Source organism: Herpailurus yagouaroundi, unplaced genomic scaffold (assembly GCF_014898765.1).
Source record: "Herpailurus yagouaroundi ecotype Mexico unplaced genomic scaffold, PumYag 140, whole genome shotgun sequence".
Taxonomy (NCBI): domain Eukaryota; kingdom Metazoa; phylum Chordata; class Mammalia; order Carnivora; family Felidae; genus Herpailurus; species Herpailurus yagouaroundi.
The window spans coordinates 46214096-46232940 of record NW_024412395.1 but is presented as its reverse complement, the minus strand read 5'-3'; the positions used below and the strand labels follow the sequence as shown (position 1 = coordinate 46232940).

The 18845-nt window shown below is 36.9% G+C and overlaps 1 protein-coding gene and 1 long non-coding RNA gene across 15 annotated transcripts in view; one reads left to right on the top strand and one right to left on the bottom strand.

Moving 5' to 3' along the window:
• LOC121030633 (uncharacterized) overlaps window positions 1-16234 on the bottom strand; it is a 20787-nt gene extending 4553 nt beyond the window's left edge. Inside the window, exons 1-2 of the long non-coding RNA XR_005790337.1 lie at window positions 16146-16234; window positions 6728-6739 (exon numbers count right to left, since the gene is read on the bottom strand). This is a non-coding gene — a long non-coding RNA (uncharacterized LOC121030633). The remainder of the gene's footprint in view (window positions 1-6727; window positions 6740-16145) is intronic.
• COBLL1 (cordon-bleu WH2 repeat protein like 1) overlaps window positions 1-18845 on the top strand; it is a 168178-nt gene that overhangs the window by 134461 nt on the left and 14872 nt on the right. For 10 of the 14 annotated variants that reach the window (XM_040475224.1, XM_040475222.1, XM_040475233.1 and 7 more), the window contains 5 exons: window positions 8956-9109; window positions 9830-9904; window positions 11085-11222; window positions 16000-16234; window positions 17457-17551. In XM_040475224.1, the coding sequence (XP_040331158.1) occupies window positions 8956-9109; window positions 9830-9904; window positions 11085-11222; window positions 16000-16234; window positions 17457-17551 (697 nt within the window). The remainder of the gene's footprint in view (window positions 1-8955; window positions 9110-9829; window positions 9905-11084; window positions 11223-15999; window positions 16235-17456; window positions 17552-18845) is intronic. The other 4 variants (XM_040475230.1, XM_040475228.1, XM_040475227.1 and 1 more) reach the window with 2 other exon arrangements.

The following is an 18845-nucleotide window of genomic DNA, read 5'->3' as shown; positions in this document are numbered from 1 at the left end:
TGTGTGTGTGTGTGTGTGTGTGTGTGTGTGTGTGTGTGTGTGTGTGTTCTGATCTCATTGGAGAAGGGCTAGAAAGGAAATCTTTTGTGGCAGCAGAAGCCCCAGTCTGTTTTGACAGATAGTCTTGGATCTACCAGTAGGTCTTTTATATTCTTCTTTGTTGTCATTTTTCTCATTGTCTTCTTTGTCGTCTACCTTGAAGAACAAGCCATTGAACTTTGTGGCTTGGGCTTTTCCTCAGTACAATAAGATTTTGTGACTAAATTTACAAAAGTCTCTTCCAACTCCAGTATAAGCAAATTATTCTTTTGTTGTCTTTCAAAATTGGCCTTTAACAGATGAAAGTGCTTTGTTATGTGGATTTTTGGTTTGATTAGTGTTAACCATATAGCGATGCCTAGTCCTAGTATTTCTTCTCTGAGGATTTTTGAAACCCTGAAGTACAATAACAAAATAAAACGTTGATTAACCGACATCTTTCTCCCTGAACTCCTGATTATAATACAAAGTCGACACAAGTGCTTTGGGCATCAATAAAAAGAGGTAGAGGACGCAAAGTTTTAGGAAGATATGCTCAGGTTAATGCGTTTGTTAACCAGAGGAGACAGATGTTATCATTGAATAATGCTGAGTTTAAATCTCGACCATTTTGAGAGAAATCCACTGGCAAGTTTGGCCACTCAGAATCCTCTCAAGGGATTGTAATTCTAGTAACCAAACAAGTACAAGTTACAAGTGGGCATGGTATTTAGACACCTCTAGGTGGAATCCAGCTCTAATCTCATTACTTGCTGTCATCGAATTTATTTCAGCAAATTGATGGGAACACCCGAAAAATTGGCAGAATAGATGACTGCTTACAAGGCGTGGATTTAAGAGCTCTAGGCCCTGACACTGCTGCCCTATTTCTCCTTACCCTAAATACAGTAGTCCGGTACCCGCTACATCACCTCTATTTCTTATACCCTTCGCTGATAGGATTTTTCTTAATCCAAGAAAACAGCCTAAACAGGCCAAGGCTTTCAGTGCTATCATGATTCGTGGGTTCCAGCCCCACATGGCTCTGCGCTGAAGAGTGTGGAGCACGCTTGGGATTCTCTAACTCGCTTTCTCTCTCTGCCCCTCCTCTGCCCACTCTCTCTCTTTCAAAAATAAATAAACTTAAAAAACCTAACACATTTAATAAAACTTCATAAAGAAAGAAATAAACTGGCATATATGCCTTCAACCAATACAAATCAAAAAATGTATGCCAGTGTATAAAGGCATAAAGGTATGTGTAAAAGGTTGGACACCAAAACTTCTATGAGGTGACTTACATCTGTTGGGATTTACAGTACTTTTTCTTTTCTTCCCCCCATCAATGAATGCATTGTTTGCATCTTTTGAGATTGTGCTAATTTTATGATCAAATCATAGTAATACTGAATTCATTGTGATTACAATTTCCCTTTACAGCTTTGCTTATTTTGCAAATTCATTTTGATACCTCATACTTCTGTATTACATATATTATAATTATGCGTTTGGAAGTTTAAGAAAACTGACCTATTATCTAAGTTGTAAAATTATTTTAGAAAAAGTTCTTCCATCAAGAGTTAAGAGTTCAAGATTGACCTTCAGTTAGTTACGTAGAAGTTCAGTCATTGAGATATAATTCATAGTAAATTAAATAGTATGTCATAGCATTTGTAGAGAATGTCCAGGTTGGAGAAGGATAATGTGAATTTGTCTCTTTAGAAGGAGGAAAATAAGAGTTTTAAGACAGTTTCAAGGGATGGCTTAGGTTTTCTCCTCTAACCCTTCCCTCCCTACATGTGGAAATCATAAACAAATAAAAACCCAACAGCTTCTAATAGAAACATTTAACAATGTCCTTGAAGTTGGGCCACTGTATTTCCATCCTTTGATTCAAATTTTGTCTCATTTTTCTATTTGTACTCTTTCTTTTAAGTCTTTTATACAAAACATATTGATTTCTATGATCCACATCTTAAAATTCACCTGTGATTAGAAAGTGATCTAATCACTCGTGCTGAGCTAGTCCTCAGTAAATCTACTGAATGCCTTTCAATTCTATTTTCTTCAGCTAAATTTAGTTGCATTTTGAACCAGTAAATCCTGATCTGGGTGTGAATTCTGAGGGATTAAGTATCTGGCATAGTTTTCAGCTTGACCTTGCCACTTTTGCTAGTGTGCTCTGTTTCTCTGTGCAGTATTTTCCTTTTCACAGGCTGTAAAATTCAGTGATGTGCATTCCTGCCAGGGATGTAGTTTTCCCTAATGGCAAGCAGACTTAGGGACTCTAACTAAAGTAAATAATTGAACATCTCTAATTATTAACCAAAGTGTTTTCCCCTAGTAAGTAGAAACATCTCTGTGTTCTTGTTTTGTAAGCTCTTTGGATTTAAATATAGTTTAATCTCAACCTCTTTTAAAAAATTTCAGTCCTAATTTGACGAAAGAGAATGCATCTTGGTGCTGAAAGCTAATGACCATTCTAAACAGTTCTTCAACTTTAATTCTTTACATTAAATTTATGAAATATTCAAATTTATGTATTATTATATATATTCACAATACCCATCACCAAGAATTAATAAGTTGGTGTTAAGTATGGAGCTTTTATTAAATTCCTTTAAGGTAGGATAGAGTTGCCTGAGGTGACTTAGAGGAGGAATTTTTACACACAACGAATTAAACACAATGGATTTGGCTTACGCAGTGGACTGACCCCAAGTTCCTGAATGCTGGGGCTCTTGGTGTTTTAAGGTTGATTATAATGCAGACAGACTAATAGGACTCTTCACCACCACGGACACTGCAGACAAAATACAAAAATCTTAGAGTATGTACCTCCTTTTATCCATGCTTTTCACTCCAACTCAAAATTACAACTATTGTTTGCTTATTTTATTTACAGATCACATTCACATACTTTAAAATAGATAAGCTGCATGTAATATTAGCTAATATTTACGGAGCAGGTACTGTATACTAAGCACTATCCTAAGTTTTCACACATGTCACTTCACTTAAGCATCCAGCCCCTTCTGAAGTGTAGGTGCTGTTTCTTTTCCCACTTTATAGATGAGGAGACTGAAGGTTGCAGAGACACTAGATGGCCATGCTCCCCGGTTGAAGTCCTGACATGGTCTCCAAAGCTCATTTGTTTCGTAACACACTAGGCTGCCTTCCAACTTGCAAACCCTCTGGAAGCCTCTCTCCAGTTAGACACAAACTCACACTTAAAAATACCAGGTAGCTCAAGCCTAATTAATGCAAGGGTAGAAGAGATAGGAGACTATTAGGTGCATACTCCTGAAGGTCACAGGAAAACTGGGGCTTAAGAACACTGCTGGTTAGACACTGATGGCCTTCCTCACCTTTTTTCCTTCTTTTTTTGTTTTTAAAGCATTTTATTATTTTTATTTATTTTTAATGTTTCAAGTTTTTATTTAAATTCTGGGTAGTTAACGTATAGAGTAATACTAGTTTCAGCAGTAGAATTTAGTGATTCATCACTTAACATATAACACCCAGTGCTCATCACAAGTGCCCTCCTTAATGCTCATCGCCAATTTAACCCATCCCCCCACCCACTTCCCCTCCAGCAACCCTTAGTTCTCCTTATTTGAGAGTCTCTTTTATGGTTTGCTTCTCTCTCTCTCTGTCTTTCTTCCCCTGTGTTCATCTGTTTTGTTTCTTAAATTGCACACAGGAGTGAAATCATATGGTATTTGCCTTCGCTGATTGATTTCACTTAGCATAATAGACTCTAGCTCCATCCACATTGTTGCAAATGGCAAGATTTCATTCTTTTTGATGGCTGATTAATATTCGTGTGTGTGTGTGTGTGTGTGTACATATATATACCACATCTTTATCTATTGGTCGGTCAATGGACATTTGGGCTCTTCATATAATTTGGCTATTGTTGATAATGTTGCTGTAAACATCAGGGTGCATGTGTCCCTTTGAATCAGTATTTTGGTATCCTTTGAGTAAATACTTAGTAGTGCAACTGCTGGGTTGTAGGGTATTTTTTTTTTATTGTATTGTATTGTATTTTTAACTTTTTGAGGAAGCTCCATACTGTTTTACAGAGTGGCTGCACCAGTTTGCATTCCCACCAACAGTGTGAGAAGGTTCCCCTTTCTCCATATCCTTGCCAACACCTGTGTGTTGTTAATTTTAGCCATTCTGACAGGCCTAAGATGGTATATCATTGTAGTTTTGATTTGTATTTCCCTGATGGTGAGTGATATTGAGCATCTTTTCAAGTGTTTGTTAGCCATCTGGATGTCTTCTTTGGAAAAATGTCTATTCATGTCTTCTGCCCATTTCTTACCTGGATTATCTGTTTTTTGGGTGTTGACTTTGATAAGTTCTTTATAGATTCTGGCTACTAACCCTTTATCAGACATGTCATTTGCAAATATCTTGTCCCATTTTGAAGGTTGCCTTTTAATTTTGTTGATGGTTTCCTTTGCTGTGCAGAAGCTTTTTATCTTGATGGGCTCCTAGTAGTTCGTTTTTGCTTTTGTTTCCCTAGAATTTTATATGGGAATTCATGATGTGTTTATGTAAGCCCCTGTGATGGGTTAGTGAGCCTGCTTTCTACCAGGAGTCATTTTTGGGTTAGGAGCCTCTCTACTCTTATGTGCCAGCTACGTATATTCTGCCCACATCCCTCAGTACACATCACTTTTCTTGGTTTTTAGGAACACCTAGGTCTTTTCACTTAAATGCCCCTTCTTTTCTTGCATGATTTTAGCCAAGAGAGGATGTTTACAATAAATACAGAACATCATTTCAAGGCCCGAGGTTTCTCGAACATTTTGGTCTTATTAGTGATATTTTATTTAACACAAAATAACTGCAAGTTTGATTTTTATTACCTTACCCTTCCTTCTTAGATGATTGAAATTATTTTCTATCAGTCTTAAAAAAAGGGGTGGGGGAAGCTCTTGCCTCTGTCTTAAAAGACAAGAAATATATGTTAAGCTATTTCCTTGAACACTAACGCTAATATTATTGTACCTCAGGACAAACTTATATTTCTGTCATTAATCTGTTGCTCATAATCTAAACTCACTATTCTTATTCCTTGAAGACTCCTGCCTTTGGGCCATCCTACATAATTTGTTAAATTTATATTTATGTCATAAACTTAATAAGTTTTAAGCATTAATTATAGTAAAGAATTATAGTAAAGAATCTATATGACAGAATTGGTTATGACAGGTCACATATGTCTACCTGGTACCACTCAGTGACAATCATGCTGTCTTTCTTAATGTCTTCCTTCTTAGTCTTTGAGCCAATTGTAGCTCTAAAAATGTATGTTCTCTTATGTTCATGTTACACTTGCAAAATAGGGTAAAGGGAGTTAAGTTCTATAGGGTAAAATTACAAAATACGTGCTCTTTTAAAATGTTCATGGCTTTGCTCTTCTTTTCCCTTAATTGTCTTTATAAATACTATCAAATTTTTTTTGGTGTTTGTAAAACTAAAATCTGTATATTTGGCAATTTTAAATTCTTGGTCCATAGAAATATAACTATCCTGTACAAAACAAGTTACCTTACTTTTAGACCTTTAGGGACATAAATGAAATATATGCATCTATTTTTATTTTATCTTTGAGTAATGGACAGGTTCCTATAAATTTGTGTATATAAATTCTTCCCTTTCTAATTTCTATACTGTCTACTTTATTACGAGCAAAATTTAAGAGCTGTAACTCCTAAACGGATACTATTATCTGAGAAATTCATGACTAATTCAAGTCTTGACTGCTTTTATCAGGTAATAAGAAAGACCAATAAATGACAGTGATTGGGAATCTGGCCTGAAGGGGAACACGGGTTTATATTCTAGACCTCATGAAAGCAATCTGTCAAAGCATGGGAAATAAGTTTTCAGCATGGAAGTAGGAGGAAAATCAAATGCTGCCCCAACTCTGTGCGCTCAGCAATTACGTATTGATCACTTACTGTGTTCTTGCTGGTAAACTCGCTCTGTGAAAGTAAGAAGGCATGCCTTAATAGGGCTTTACATAAGTAAATTCATCCAAGAAATAAAATAACATATTCTCTACTGCTTTGGATTTTTACAGCATTATTTTGAAAAGTGAAGTGCTTCATTGTTCTAGGAGAATTTTTGGCCTTTTTCCTAAAAGACCCCCCAATTTGTTAATTTTATTATGATAGCAAATGAAAGTTTCTGAACACAGAGATATATCTTCAATCAATAAGAAGAAAATTTTATATTCTACTCAAAATGATATTTAAATCCTGCTCATCCAGCTGTATTGTAGAATCCATTTCTTTCTCAGCTCTTGATTGCCAAGGATCCTTCTCCCGATTCTTTCAAAAATCCGAATTGCACTTGAGGATCTGACCCCACATCTACTGTGGAGGGGGTAGGGGATGAGGGTTGGCCCTGAGACTTAATCAGAATTGGCTTTATTGACTGGATTAATCTGGGTTTGGGTGGCAGGCTTTAACTCTTTCCTTGCTGGATTGTGGAGAGGTCTGAAAAGTTCTGGAGGAAGGACCGGGGTATGGAGGGGAGAGGAGGTTGGTGGCTACCGCTGGTATGGAGGAATTTTAATGGTTTGACTACAGTCAGGTCAGCCAGGTGCCACCCTGTCCACTCCCTTGCTAAGAGGTGTTAACCTCAGAGGTGTGTTCCTTCAAGTGCCTGCCACTGTAGACCTAACTGTGCTCTGTCCCTGTGAGATGACCTGCCCTCCTTTTTAGTACCTAGCACAACTGACAGTGATGACAACTGACTCAAACGTCTCTTTTTCCTTTCTTCTCTGACAGGCATATTATGAAATTACAAAATAGTAAAATTTGCTACATTTTTCTTGGTGTGTCACAAGGCATAAAGATGAAAGACATCTAATGCACTCGTTCCCTTCTGTTAGGTGTACTTGTATAGTCTAAAGATTGGAGTGATTCAGGCTTTACATGCTCCAAAGGCTCTTGTTTCCAAATGGAAATGACAGTATTTCATTCATTCATTCACTCAACAAATAGGTATTGAGAGACTTCTGTGGGCCAGGCATTGTTCTCCAGATACGGCAGTGAGCAAAATAGGAAAAAAAAAAAAAAAATCCCTCCTCTTACACTCAACTCTAGTGGAAGCAGGCAATAAACAAGGTGAATAAGCCAACTAGGTGGGATGTTGGAGAGCTATTAAATGCTGATTATAAAGATCAAGCTGGGAAAAGGGATAAATATAGGGGGAGGTGCTCATTGAAAAGGTGGCATTTGAGAAATGACCTGAAGAAAATGAGGACGTAGCAAGACATCAAATTATCAGAAGAGCATGGCAGGCACAGGAAACAGCCAGGACAACCGCCCGAGGTAGGAACGCTCCTGGCACACTTGAGGAGCAGCATGAAGGCCAGTGTGGTTGCAGTGGCGTGAATCATTCCACCCTTGGAGATGGAGGTGGTCAGAGCACTCTAGGGGCCAGGTGGTTAGCTACTTTAGAAGTCATCACAAGGACTTTGGCCTTTCTGTGCCAGATGGGAAACCATTACTTGGTCCTGAACAAAGTGAGCTAATCGAACTCATGTTTTAATAGGATCCTTTTGCTGGTATGTTGTGAAAGGACTGTAGGGAAGCAATGGGGAAGAAGAGTCCAGTTGGAAGATTCTTGATCATAATTCAGACGATGTGGTAGCAGTCAAGCTGGATGAACCAATAGGATGGACTTAATGTGGAGTGTGAGAGAGAAGGGATGTGGATGACTCCAAAGTTACTGGACTGAACAAATGGAGGAATGACTTACTCTGTATTGAAACAGACTGTGAGAACAGGATTATTTTTGACAGGAGAGTGGAAGGGAGGGATTATCAGCATCTCCGTTTTAGACATGCCTTGGTGGAAATCGCCTTAGACGTTAAGTGGAGATCAGATAGAGGTCCAGGATGGAGATGTAAATTTGGAGTTAATCGGCATATGAATAATACATAAATCCAAGGGAATTGAGGAGATTACCAACAGAGTGAATGTAGAGACTGAAGAAAACACATCCAAGGCCTGAGATGAAAAAGAACCATAAAAGAAAACGGTGTTGGGATCTATGCAGAGTAGGAACGTAGTAATCTGGAATTAAGAAAAAGAGGATTTTAAGAGGGTGGTCAACTTTGTTGAATGCTGCTAACAGGTCAAATAATTGAGTTCTAAGAATTAACCACTAGTGTAGTTGTGGTGGAGGTCCTTGATGACTTTGATGGGAATAGCTTTAATGGATCGGAAGTTGGGCAATATCTGGTTGGAAGGGTTCAAGTGGGAGATGAGAAATTGGAGACAAAAAAACTATGAACAACCCTTTTAAGCAGGTTAGTTGGAAAGAGTGCGATGACGTGGCAGTGTGCCAGGAGGCACCAGGCAGCCTGCTGAGGCAGGACTGACTGTCTTAGGGTCTGCTGACAGTCACATGCTGTGAATGTGAGCGTTAGCCATTAGCTGCGTATAGAGTCAGTGACCTCAAATGACCTTGCCTTGGGTAGACATAAATTTTTGAGATGTTTGTCATTAATACATTAGTACTAAAGCCAAAACAAAACATTAATCAAGGCAGCTGTTTTAATGTACAAATATCCTTCCCTTTTCAGCTCTTACTTTACATCCAATATTTTCTTTATATTTTTCTTTGGAAGCTAGTTTTTAACTAGCTCATAATTGGTTGTTTGTATGCCATGCTCCCATCCCAGCCTAAGTTTCTTGAGAAGGACCATATTTTATTTTACTTTACATATCAATCTCGTAGCTCTGCTCCTGGCACATGGCAGACACTCCATAATGTTTTTGGAATGAATGACTCTCCTGTTTCTTATTGGTATGTGGTGCCTTGGATGTAAAGGTCGGTGTCTTCCTGAAGTTTGCTGTTAATTTCTAAATAGAGATTGTGTCTGGTCATTTTGTTTTCCAGAATTCCTGTGGAGCAGGCATAGTGAGGACCGGCTCACTGCAGCTCAGTGGTACATCTGTTGGCAACTCATCTTTGAAAAGGACAAAGCGAAAAGCACCTTCCCCACCCTCCAAAATGCCCCTGCCTCTAAGTGATGAAGATAATCATGTGACTGGTAACGTTACTTTTCCCATTAACGTTACATGTGTGTTGTGTCTTGTTTAAAACAGACAAGAAAGTGATATAGGTTATAAATCAGGTCTTTTCATTAAATGATAATACTTAAACTTAGGCTTTTAATTAATTTTAATAATACTTAGATAGTCCCTGATTATTCTTACTTAACTACCTTTTTTTTTTTCAACGTTTTTTTTTTTTAATTTATTTTATTTTTGGGACAGAGAGAGACAGAGCATGAACGGGGGAGGGGCAGAGAGAGAGGGAGACACAGAATCGGAAACAGGCTCCAGGCTCTGAGCCATCAGCCCAGAGCCTGACGCGGGGCTCGAACTCCCGGACCTCGAGATCGTGACCTGGCTGAAGTTGGCCGCTTAACCGACTGCGCCACCCAGGTGCCCCTTAACTACCTTTATAAAAGCTGCAAGACGACAGGATAAAATGAAAAAAATTGTACAGCCCCCTGATCCTAAAATTGAGCGTGTGATCACTTGTGAATCTGTTCAGAAGGACACTCTCATCCCAGGGCTGACTACCTGTAGGAAGGGGAATCCATGGAGGTTTTAGTTGTATCAGAGCTCGGTAGTGAAATGGCTTCTAACAAAGCCTCAGGGCTCTCTTTCCCTAAAGTATAGAAAAAGAATGAAGTTAACCTACTAAAGACTTGTTCCATTTGTGAGTGTGATTATTTGTAAGGTGTGCCGCTTCTGTCCTCTAGTCCTGCAGGCGGGACGTGCAGTTCCTACAGACAGTGCTATGGAAGCCAGCTGTCCCGAGGGGCCGTCCAACCCAGGTAGGACACCTTTGCCCCACAGTCATGTGGTACTGACAAAGATCTTTCATGACAGTTGAGGAATGAATCTAGTTATAATGCTCTGCCTGTGAAAGAGATGCAGATGCTTTGACTCTATTTCCCAAATTTTATATTATGAAAAGAAAACTTTTCCAGCCTGGGTTGAGTATGAAACTGGCAGAACTCAAGACTCCAGTTCTGTGATGGTACCTTAAGAGCTTGCCTTATGCAATGTCAGGTTACCCTGTACAGTGTCAGGGGTGTCAATGTCCTTCCCAAGACGAATGACATGTTTTAGTTAGGAATGTACTTTAGTGTGTTCAGAAGAAAACTTACACCAAAGTGTAAAGTACCATTCTTTACGCGACTGTTCTAGGTATGAATTCAATATACAAAGTGTCCTCATTTAGTGATAAAAATTTGTTATCACGAAATATTTTCTGTTGTATGGTCTGATTTTGGATTTCCCAAATAAATGAAATGCCAGTAAAAATAAAATAATTTGATTGAATGCTGTTTCCTATATTTTTAATAATAGCTATTTAGTAGCTATTATAAGAATAAATATGATAACATTTCTTAATTTTAAGACTTAAAGTTAGATACAAATGAATATGAGAGACTAATGTCTAGCCAAAAATAGATATTACTATGCTATTACTTTAGCATGGGGATAATTTTATAGGTAAGAAAATTACTCAGTATAGCCTTAATTTTTATAATTAAGATTCATAAACACTGCAAAAACCCGGGCGCACCAAATGCTCCTAAATCTTTAATCCTTAGCTGATTTTTAGGAATTTGAGATTTTGACACATCTTATATAAGAATTCTCCTGTCCTCTGTGATTAAAAATATTATCATTATATAACTAGTCGTGATTTTTCTTAAGTCCTACCCAGAAAAGTATCATTGATACTGTTTGCTCCACAAAGGAAATGTATTAAATAATTTCAAACTATATAAGTGAAATGAGAAGATTCAGAAGTATTAGAAAAAAGATGTGACTGCTATTCAAACTTTGCTTGATATCTATTTCTCTTTCTCTTCCTTTTTTTTTTTCTAGTTACCTCTTCTTGATTAATGCGTGGATAATTGTGAGCTAACAAATCTGATTTCTTCGAAATGCTTCTTGTTCTCTGCTTGCCTTAACTCTGTTGTCTAAGTGCCATTTCCACAGATTTTACTTCTTTGGCAGAAGCCTCCCTTGGCCCTGGGCTCCCCAGTCACGAACAGTGCACTGTGCCCAGATCGCCGGATGAAGCCTCTCTCTTGGAGTGCCCTGGAACACCCGAGGCGGCCGTAGCATCTCTGACACGTAGGTGACCAGGCCTTTCTTGCCTGGTGCTTTGTTTGATGCAGAGTAAGATGTAACCACAGAAAAATTTGGTTACTTGGTCATCCCATGTGTAAAAATGCCTCAAAGAAATAGTAGTTTCCCTCTTTCACTTGAAATTCCATTACAGGTTTAGAGTTTGATGTTTTCCCTGACCATATAGATGAATAATGCAAGGTGTAAGATGAATAAAATAAGTGGCTTTGGAGGATTTCAGCTTTTCTGCTATTTGGCTCTCTGCTTTTTTGGCAAAACTCTTTAAACTCTGTTGTTTCCAATGTGTAACTGTATGAATATAAAAGTATATATGTATTTTTTTCTTTCTTGAACTACTTTTTTGCTCTAGGCCTGGCTTATTTTCTGTAGGATTGCTTTCGATTGGGATTTTTAAAGTAAATTATTGGAATTATTTTGTTATTAGACTGCAAAAATTTATAGTCAGGTAATATTTGAATTTCATCATAAATGATTTTATTCAGTTTTTTATGAACTCAGAATGAGTCCTTATTTAAAATTATTTAAAATTAATATATTATCACCTACTGCTTTTAGTAATACAAAATTGTATGGCCAGTTTGGAAAATAGTTTGGCAGGTTTCTAAAAATAAAATTTAAGTGTTGATTTTCTATATAACTCAGAAATCCCACTCCTAGGTATTTTCCCAGAAAAATGAAAACCTTTCTGCTCACAAAAACATACATGTGAATTATTATAGGATTTTTATTCATAATTGCCAAAAATGAGGAACAACCCAATGTCCCTTAACTGAGGATGGATAAACTGTGGTCAGTGCAAACATTGGTGATATCACCTACCCATTAAAAAGAATGGATAATACATGCAATGACATGGCTGAATCTAAAATGCATGTAATGTTAAAAGGGGGAAGCTAGTCTTAAATGGCTAGATGCTCTATGATTTCAGTTATATAACATTGTTTCAAGGGCAAAACTATAGGGGGACAATAGTTGTCAGGATCTAGGGTTGGGGAAAGGGATGATCACCAAAGGGCATGGGGGATTTTGGAGATGGATGGACTTGTTCTATCTGTGTCTTGATTGTGGTGGTGGTCACTCAACTATATACCTGTATTCATTATAGAACATTTTAATTATCAAAATGAAGCATTCCCAAATGGATCCCCAAAAGCATGAATTTTACTGAAGGTAAACTGTATCTCATTTTCTAAAAGAGACAGAAAACTACTATGGCAGCAACTGCATTAGTGTCTGACAAAGTGAGCGTTTTCTGAATGAATGAATGAATTTTAAAAAAGTAGTTCACCACAATGGATGTAATATGATTTTATTTTAGCAAAGAGAGAGAATTTGTTTATTTTGCCGTTTCAGTCATTTCCAGGAAAAATATGCAAAGTACCCCAAAAGTCACAGTGAAGTTATAAGCTTTAATAATTTTTTTAGGTTTATTTATTTGAGAGAGACAGAGACAGTGTCAGTGGGGGAGGGGCAGAGAGAGGGAGAGAGAGAGAGAATCCCAAGCAGGTCTCCGCTCTGTCAGCACAGAGCCTGACTTGGGGCTCAGGTCCACAATCCATGAGATCACGACCTGAGCCGAAACCAAGAGTCAGACGCTTAACCGACTGAGCCACCAGGCGCCCCTATAAGCTTTAATAATTTAAAAGTAAAATGCTACAAACTTAACAAAAATATGAAAGCTTATGAAAGCTTAGTATTTAAATTTCATTTACACATATTACATTTTGTGGATTTTAAAGAAGTTTTGAATTTTATATTTTGTTTCAGTTTTGCTTTCTTTAGCAGGAATGAAAAACTTAAGATGAAAAATATTCATATCATATAAAGCTAAGAAAAGGTAAAAAATGCAATAATTAAACTTTAAAAAGATGACTTCTGTAATTTTTAACATTTATACTTTGGAAGTTGTTGGATCTTAAAACTTCACAAAGATTTTGAACACTGTATTCTTTGAAAGTGAGTATTTTTCCATTAGAACTTATGAAGCTACAAAACAATAGTTGTGCTACAATATTGGTGGAATTTATTCATTGTTCACAGCCCTTACCCAGTCTTTTTCTATTGTGGTCCTAAAATGTGGCTTGATTCATATAATTCTGTTAACACAAAAAAAACTTGATTTATTATTTTTCAAAGCTTGGAGAAATTTGTGCTAGTCACCCAACCAACTCTGAAAGTTCTTTCAGATAATTTGAATTTTTTAAAAAAGAATCACTTCCTTTCCTAAGACATTTAAGAATAGGAATACTCCTCAAGCTATTAAAAAACATGTATATTTAAGCAAGCCCATATGACACTAGCAAGTTATAAAATTTCAGAAAAATAATTTGAGAAGACTTTTGAAACACGTAACTCATTCTTTATACTTCGACTGAGACCTGTTTCTCTTTAAGGGGCCCCATATTTAAGGAAAAATTGTGTGAAATAACTTTTGATGGGCAAGAGAGAAATAGGGATAACAATCAATAATTTGCTAAATGTTACCTCAGTTAATCTAATTTGCAAAAGAACTTATTATATGCCAAGGAGCCATTTATAAAACACATTTGCATCTAAATCAGAACAGCCTTTCATTTTCTCAATACACAGTTTTCAAATTATGTAAATATACTCTTACTACACAGATATGATATGCTGTTTTACATACATAATATTTGTGCATTGGTATCATAATGACTCCTTCACAAATCATAATAAAACAAGATTTGCCAAAATATATTTTTAAAAAATTCACTTAAATTCCTTAATATTTTTTTCTGTTGAGTAATCTTTTTTTAAATTTACAACAAACTGTCATTAAAAGTCTCCATATTTGGGGCACCTGGGCGATTCAGTCGGTTAAGCGTCCAACTCCTGATTTCAGTTCGGGTCATGATCTCACAAGTTTATGAGTTTGAGCCCCACATCAGGCCCTGCGCTGACAGAATGGCGCCTGCTTGGGACTCTCTCCCTCTTTCTGTACCTCCCCTGCTCGTGCACACTTTCTCTTTCTCTCTCAAATAAATAAACTTTAAAAAATAAAGTTTTTTAAACAGCATAAACAGCAAAATTTTTTGTTGATACACCTAGAGATAAAATTAAAGACATACATTTTAAATACTTTAAATATTCTTTTTTGTTTTTACATTTTTTTTTAAGGTTTATTTAGTTTTGAGAGAGACAGAGCGTGAGCAGGGGAGGGGCAGAGAGAGAGGGAGACACAGAATCCGAAGCAGGCTCCAGGCTCTGAGCTGTCAGCACAGAGCCCAATGCAGGACTCGAACTCACAAACCACGAGATCATGACCTGAGCCAAAGTCGACAGCTAAACCGACTGAGCCACCCAGGTGCCCCTAAATATTCTTCTAACATGTTGAAGTTTTTATTAAATTTTGTGGCTGTGCTGATCTCTGTAAATCAATGCTATGCCACCTTTCCTCCCCCTTCTATTGTGGTAAAATTAAAGTTTGTTCAGCTGCTATTATGTAAATGGAAGTGTTAAATTATATTTAAATAAGTGAAGATCCAGAACCTCGTTCTTTAGATTAAATTAACTTTCACAGCTAGTGTGGGCACCAGTTAGGATGTCTCCTCTTTTAGCCTGTTGGCCACTTGTTGGTGCTTAAGGAATAATGATAAAACACATTTTTATACACTGAGATACTAGCCATAGCTTTTGAAAAGAAACACACACACAGACACAGACACACACACACATATTGTTATGGGACAATTTTCCAGATACAGTTAACTGGAGAAGCAGAAGGTGAAAAACATCAGGTATAGTATGCTTCCATTTATATTAGATAAACAACAAAAAAAGGAAACATGAGTGTGTATATCTGCTTGTATGCTCATTATACTTTCCAATACTATATAGGAAAAATCTGTTAAAGGAAATTGCTTCTGAGAATCAAACTGAGAGAATAATTTTCATTGTATAATACTCATTTGTATTTTCAAAATTTTTACTAAGCATCTAAGGCAGTGGCTTTTAACCCTGGTTTTGTATTAGAATCACCTCAGGAACCTTAAAGATTTTGGTTCCCTCCATCAGAGATTCTGGTTTAACAGGCGTGGAAGAGGGGGTGAACATCAGTATTTAAAAAAATTTTTTTTAACATTTATTTATTTTTGAGACAGAGCGTGAATGGGGGAGGGTCAGAGACAGAGGAAGACACAGAATCTGAAACAGACTCCAGGCTCTGAGCTGTCAGCACAGAGCATGACACAGGGCTCAAACTCACGAACCGTGAGATCATGACCTGAGTTGAAGTCGGACGCTTAACCAACTGAGCCACCCAGGCACCCCTGAACATCAGTATTTTTAAGAGGGACTCAGAGAACTCTCCATTGTAGTGAGCACTGATAACCACTGAGTCAAATTTTTTGGTGTACTTGTAGACAATATAAAAATCTCATGTTCTTTTCATTTACATTTAGACCTATTGCATAAATGTAACAATCATTTAAATCTAAAGATATATAGATAACTTTCAGATATATAGCTTGAAGTTTGAGTTTAAATAATTTATTTTTTTCTACCATGAATAAAACCTAGCATGATAGCATATTATTTTTAGAATTGTATGTGTCTGAGATAATCTGATTATATGTTAATTTGATTATTCACCATTAGAAGAGTATTTCACTATTAGTTTTGGATGAGCATTTAAAAGAGTCCATCCAGCTAATTATGATTTTAAAAACTCCTTTCTTGCTAGGATTGCACAGGAAGAATGAGGCAAATTAATATTTAGGATTATATCTTCATTTCTTTGTAGCTGGAATAAGCTCTGATCATAGCCTTGAAGAGATAGATGAAAAGGAAGAACTGAGTGAAGGGCCTAAAGTTGAGGCTGAAAATGTTTCTGTGAAGTCACAAGATATTCCTTTTGGATCTACTGAGATAATAAATACACTGAAAAACGATCCTAACTCAGCCCTTGGCAATGTTACTGGAGAGTCCGCACAAAACTCCAAAGAAGAAAAACAAGAAGCTAGAAACACAGATGGACAGTAAGTAGTAGTCTGTGTGCCAGAAGTGTATGGTTTGTTTAATTAATACTAGTCTCTGAGTTATAGATCTGATATTTTAAATACAAATATAGTAGTCCCTTTAGTTTAGGCTCTATTTCACCACCATTATAAGAATATTTATTAATGAAGTATCTATTTGAGGTGCCTGGGTGGCTCAGTTGGTTGAGCGACCAAGTCTTGATTTCAGCTCAGGTCATGATCTCACGGTTCATGGGATAAAGCCTTGTGCTGGCAGCGTGGCGCCTGCTTGGGATTCTCTCTCTCCCTCTCTCTCTGCCTCTCCCCTGCTTAAACTTTTTTTCAAAAATAAGTAAGCTTTTGGGGCGCTTGGGTGGCTCAGTCAGTTAAGCATCCAACTTCGGCTCAGATCATGATCTCTTGGTTCGTGAGTTCAAGCCCCATGTCAGGCTCTGTTCTGACAGCTTGGAGCCAGGAGCCTGCTTCAGATTCCGTGTCTCCCTCTCTCTCTCTCCCTGTCACTTTTTAATTTTCAGTGAATGCTCCTCCAAGATTTTCACTGATATGTAAAACAATTCTGCATATTAGAGTGTGATGTTAAGTTACTAATATTTTCACAGTCAACTTCATGATGAAGATAGTGCACTTGCCACTTGATCCTAGGAATTGAAATCTATACGACAGTACACTTGTATTGTGTTAGAAATGCCACATCATGAATAAAGATGGAATCAAGTAGGCAAAATAAACCATCTTTATCAAAGTTTTACCATAATTTGCATGGGATTGTCTCCAAATTAAACCCTTCTATGACTAAAAAATCCCAGTGAGGTCAGTCCACATCCTGATTTGCCAGAACTTGGCCTGGGTGGATGCAAGACTAAAATGATTAATTTAGTTTTCTTTTTCTTTAAAAGACAAACAGTCAATAATAACAAAAAGACACTGTTTTTAGAAAAGTGTTCATTTTTACCAAGCTTCTTAGATCCTTCTTTGTAATAGGACCTCTCTATGAACGCTAATGGTTCATAGCAGCATTTCCTCTCAGTTGGATTTTTTTCTTTGCTATTAAATTTCCGGTATTTGGCAGGGGAAAAAAAGATGATTATTTCAGTCCATCTGTCTTTGGAAATTATTGCCTGTTTTCTCATCTGGGGTGTGTGTGTGTGTGTGTGTGTGTGTGTGTGTGTGTGTGTGTGTTTAAATAGTATCAATATATGACATACAATATCCTATTTTTCAGAGGGCCACGCATTATGGTATATAATGCAAGCAATGAAGAGAGAGTAGTGGACAGTGTAAGAAACTTGAAGTCATTGGGCTCAAACCAGGAAAATGGTGAGTTCTACAAACACTAATAGCCAACATTTTCATAGCACTTACTATGTGCCAAAGGGCCATTTTTAACACTTTATCTATATTAACTCATTTAATCTTGTGTATTAACTTATTTATGGGTCTTATTATTTTTAGTCCCACTTTACGGATGATTGAGCCACAAAAATATTATATAACTCACTTGAGTTCCCATAATTAGTAAGTGGTGGACCTTGGATTTGAACTCAGACAGTATTACTTTAACATGTGCTATTAACCATTATGTGAACTACTTTTGTTGTTAAATCTTAGAGGTTGTTTAACCTAGATTTTGGATCTTAAAGATGTGTTCTCTATGCATTTACTTGTGATCTATTTCTCTTATTTCTTTATACCAACTCCTAAGTTGAACTTGTTTTACTTCATACTCAAGTTGCTTTTACTTGGGTGAAACTTGTCTGCCTGATTTTTAAAGTTGAAACCATCTAATTCTGTATAATACTTACCAGTATTCTGTACCCCCTCAATCAAGATAGTTTCATCTCTTCATCATATTTCACTTAGTTTTATCTTTAGGGCTATGCTCATTCTTTGCAAAAATATGATTTTCCAACCTAACTTCACCCATTCAACTGTCCAAATCCTGCCACTTCACTTACTTTGTTACTTGATTACAAGCCATGTGTTTCTCTGGTCTTGACTCCTCAACCAGATTGGACAGTCTTTTGAATCAGAGAAATTCTATCCAATACTTTAAATTCCTCATGGCACCTAGTGGAATACTGAGATATTGTTAAAATACATACAGTCATTGACTTAAGATTTTTTGACTTCACGATGGTGCAAAAGTGGTACGCATCCAACGGAAACTGTACTTTGAATTCTGAAGTTCGGTATTTTCCTAGGCTAGCAATACGCTCCATGACACTCTCTCATGAGGGTGGGCCTCAGCCACTGCAGCTCCCAGTCAGCCCCATGAGGGTAAACAACCCCTCCACCTGCAACATTCTGCCATTCACTTTCAGCACAGTATTTAATAAATTACATGACATATTCAACACTTTATTATAAAAAAGTCTCTGTGAGAGATGATTTTGCCCAACCGTAGGCTAATGCTTTATGAGCACATTTAAAGTAGTGTAGGTTAAGCTATGATATTCAGTAGCTTAGACGTATTAAATGCATTTGACTTAATGATATTTTCAAGTTATGATGGGTTTATTGGGATGTAACTCCACCATAAGTTAAGGAAGATCTATACTTAACATTGAGTTTCGGAAAAATGATACTACACAAATATAAGATGTGAGTGCAC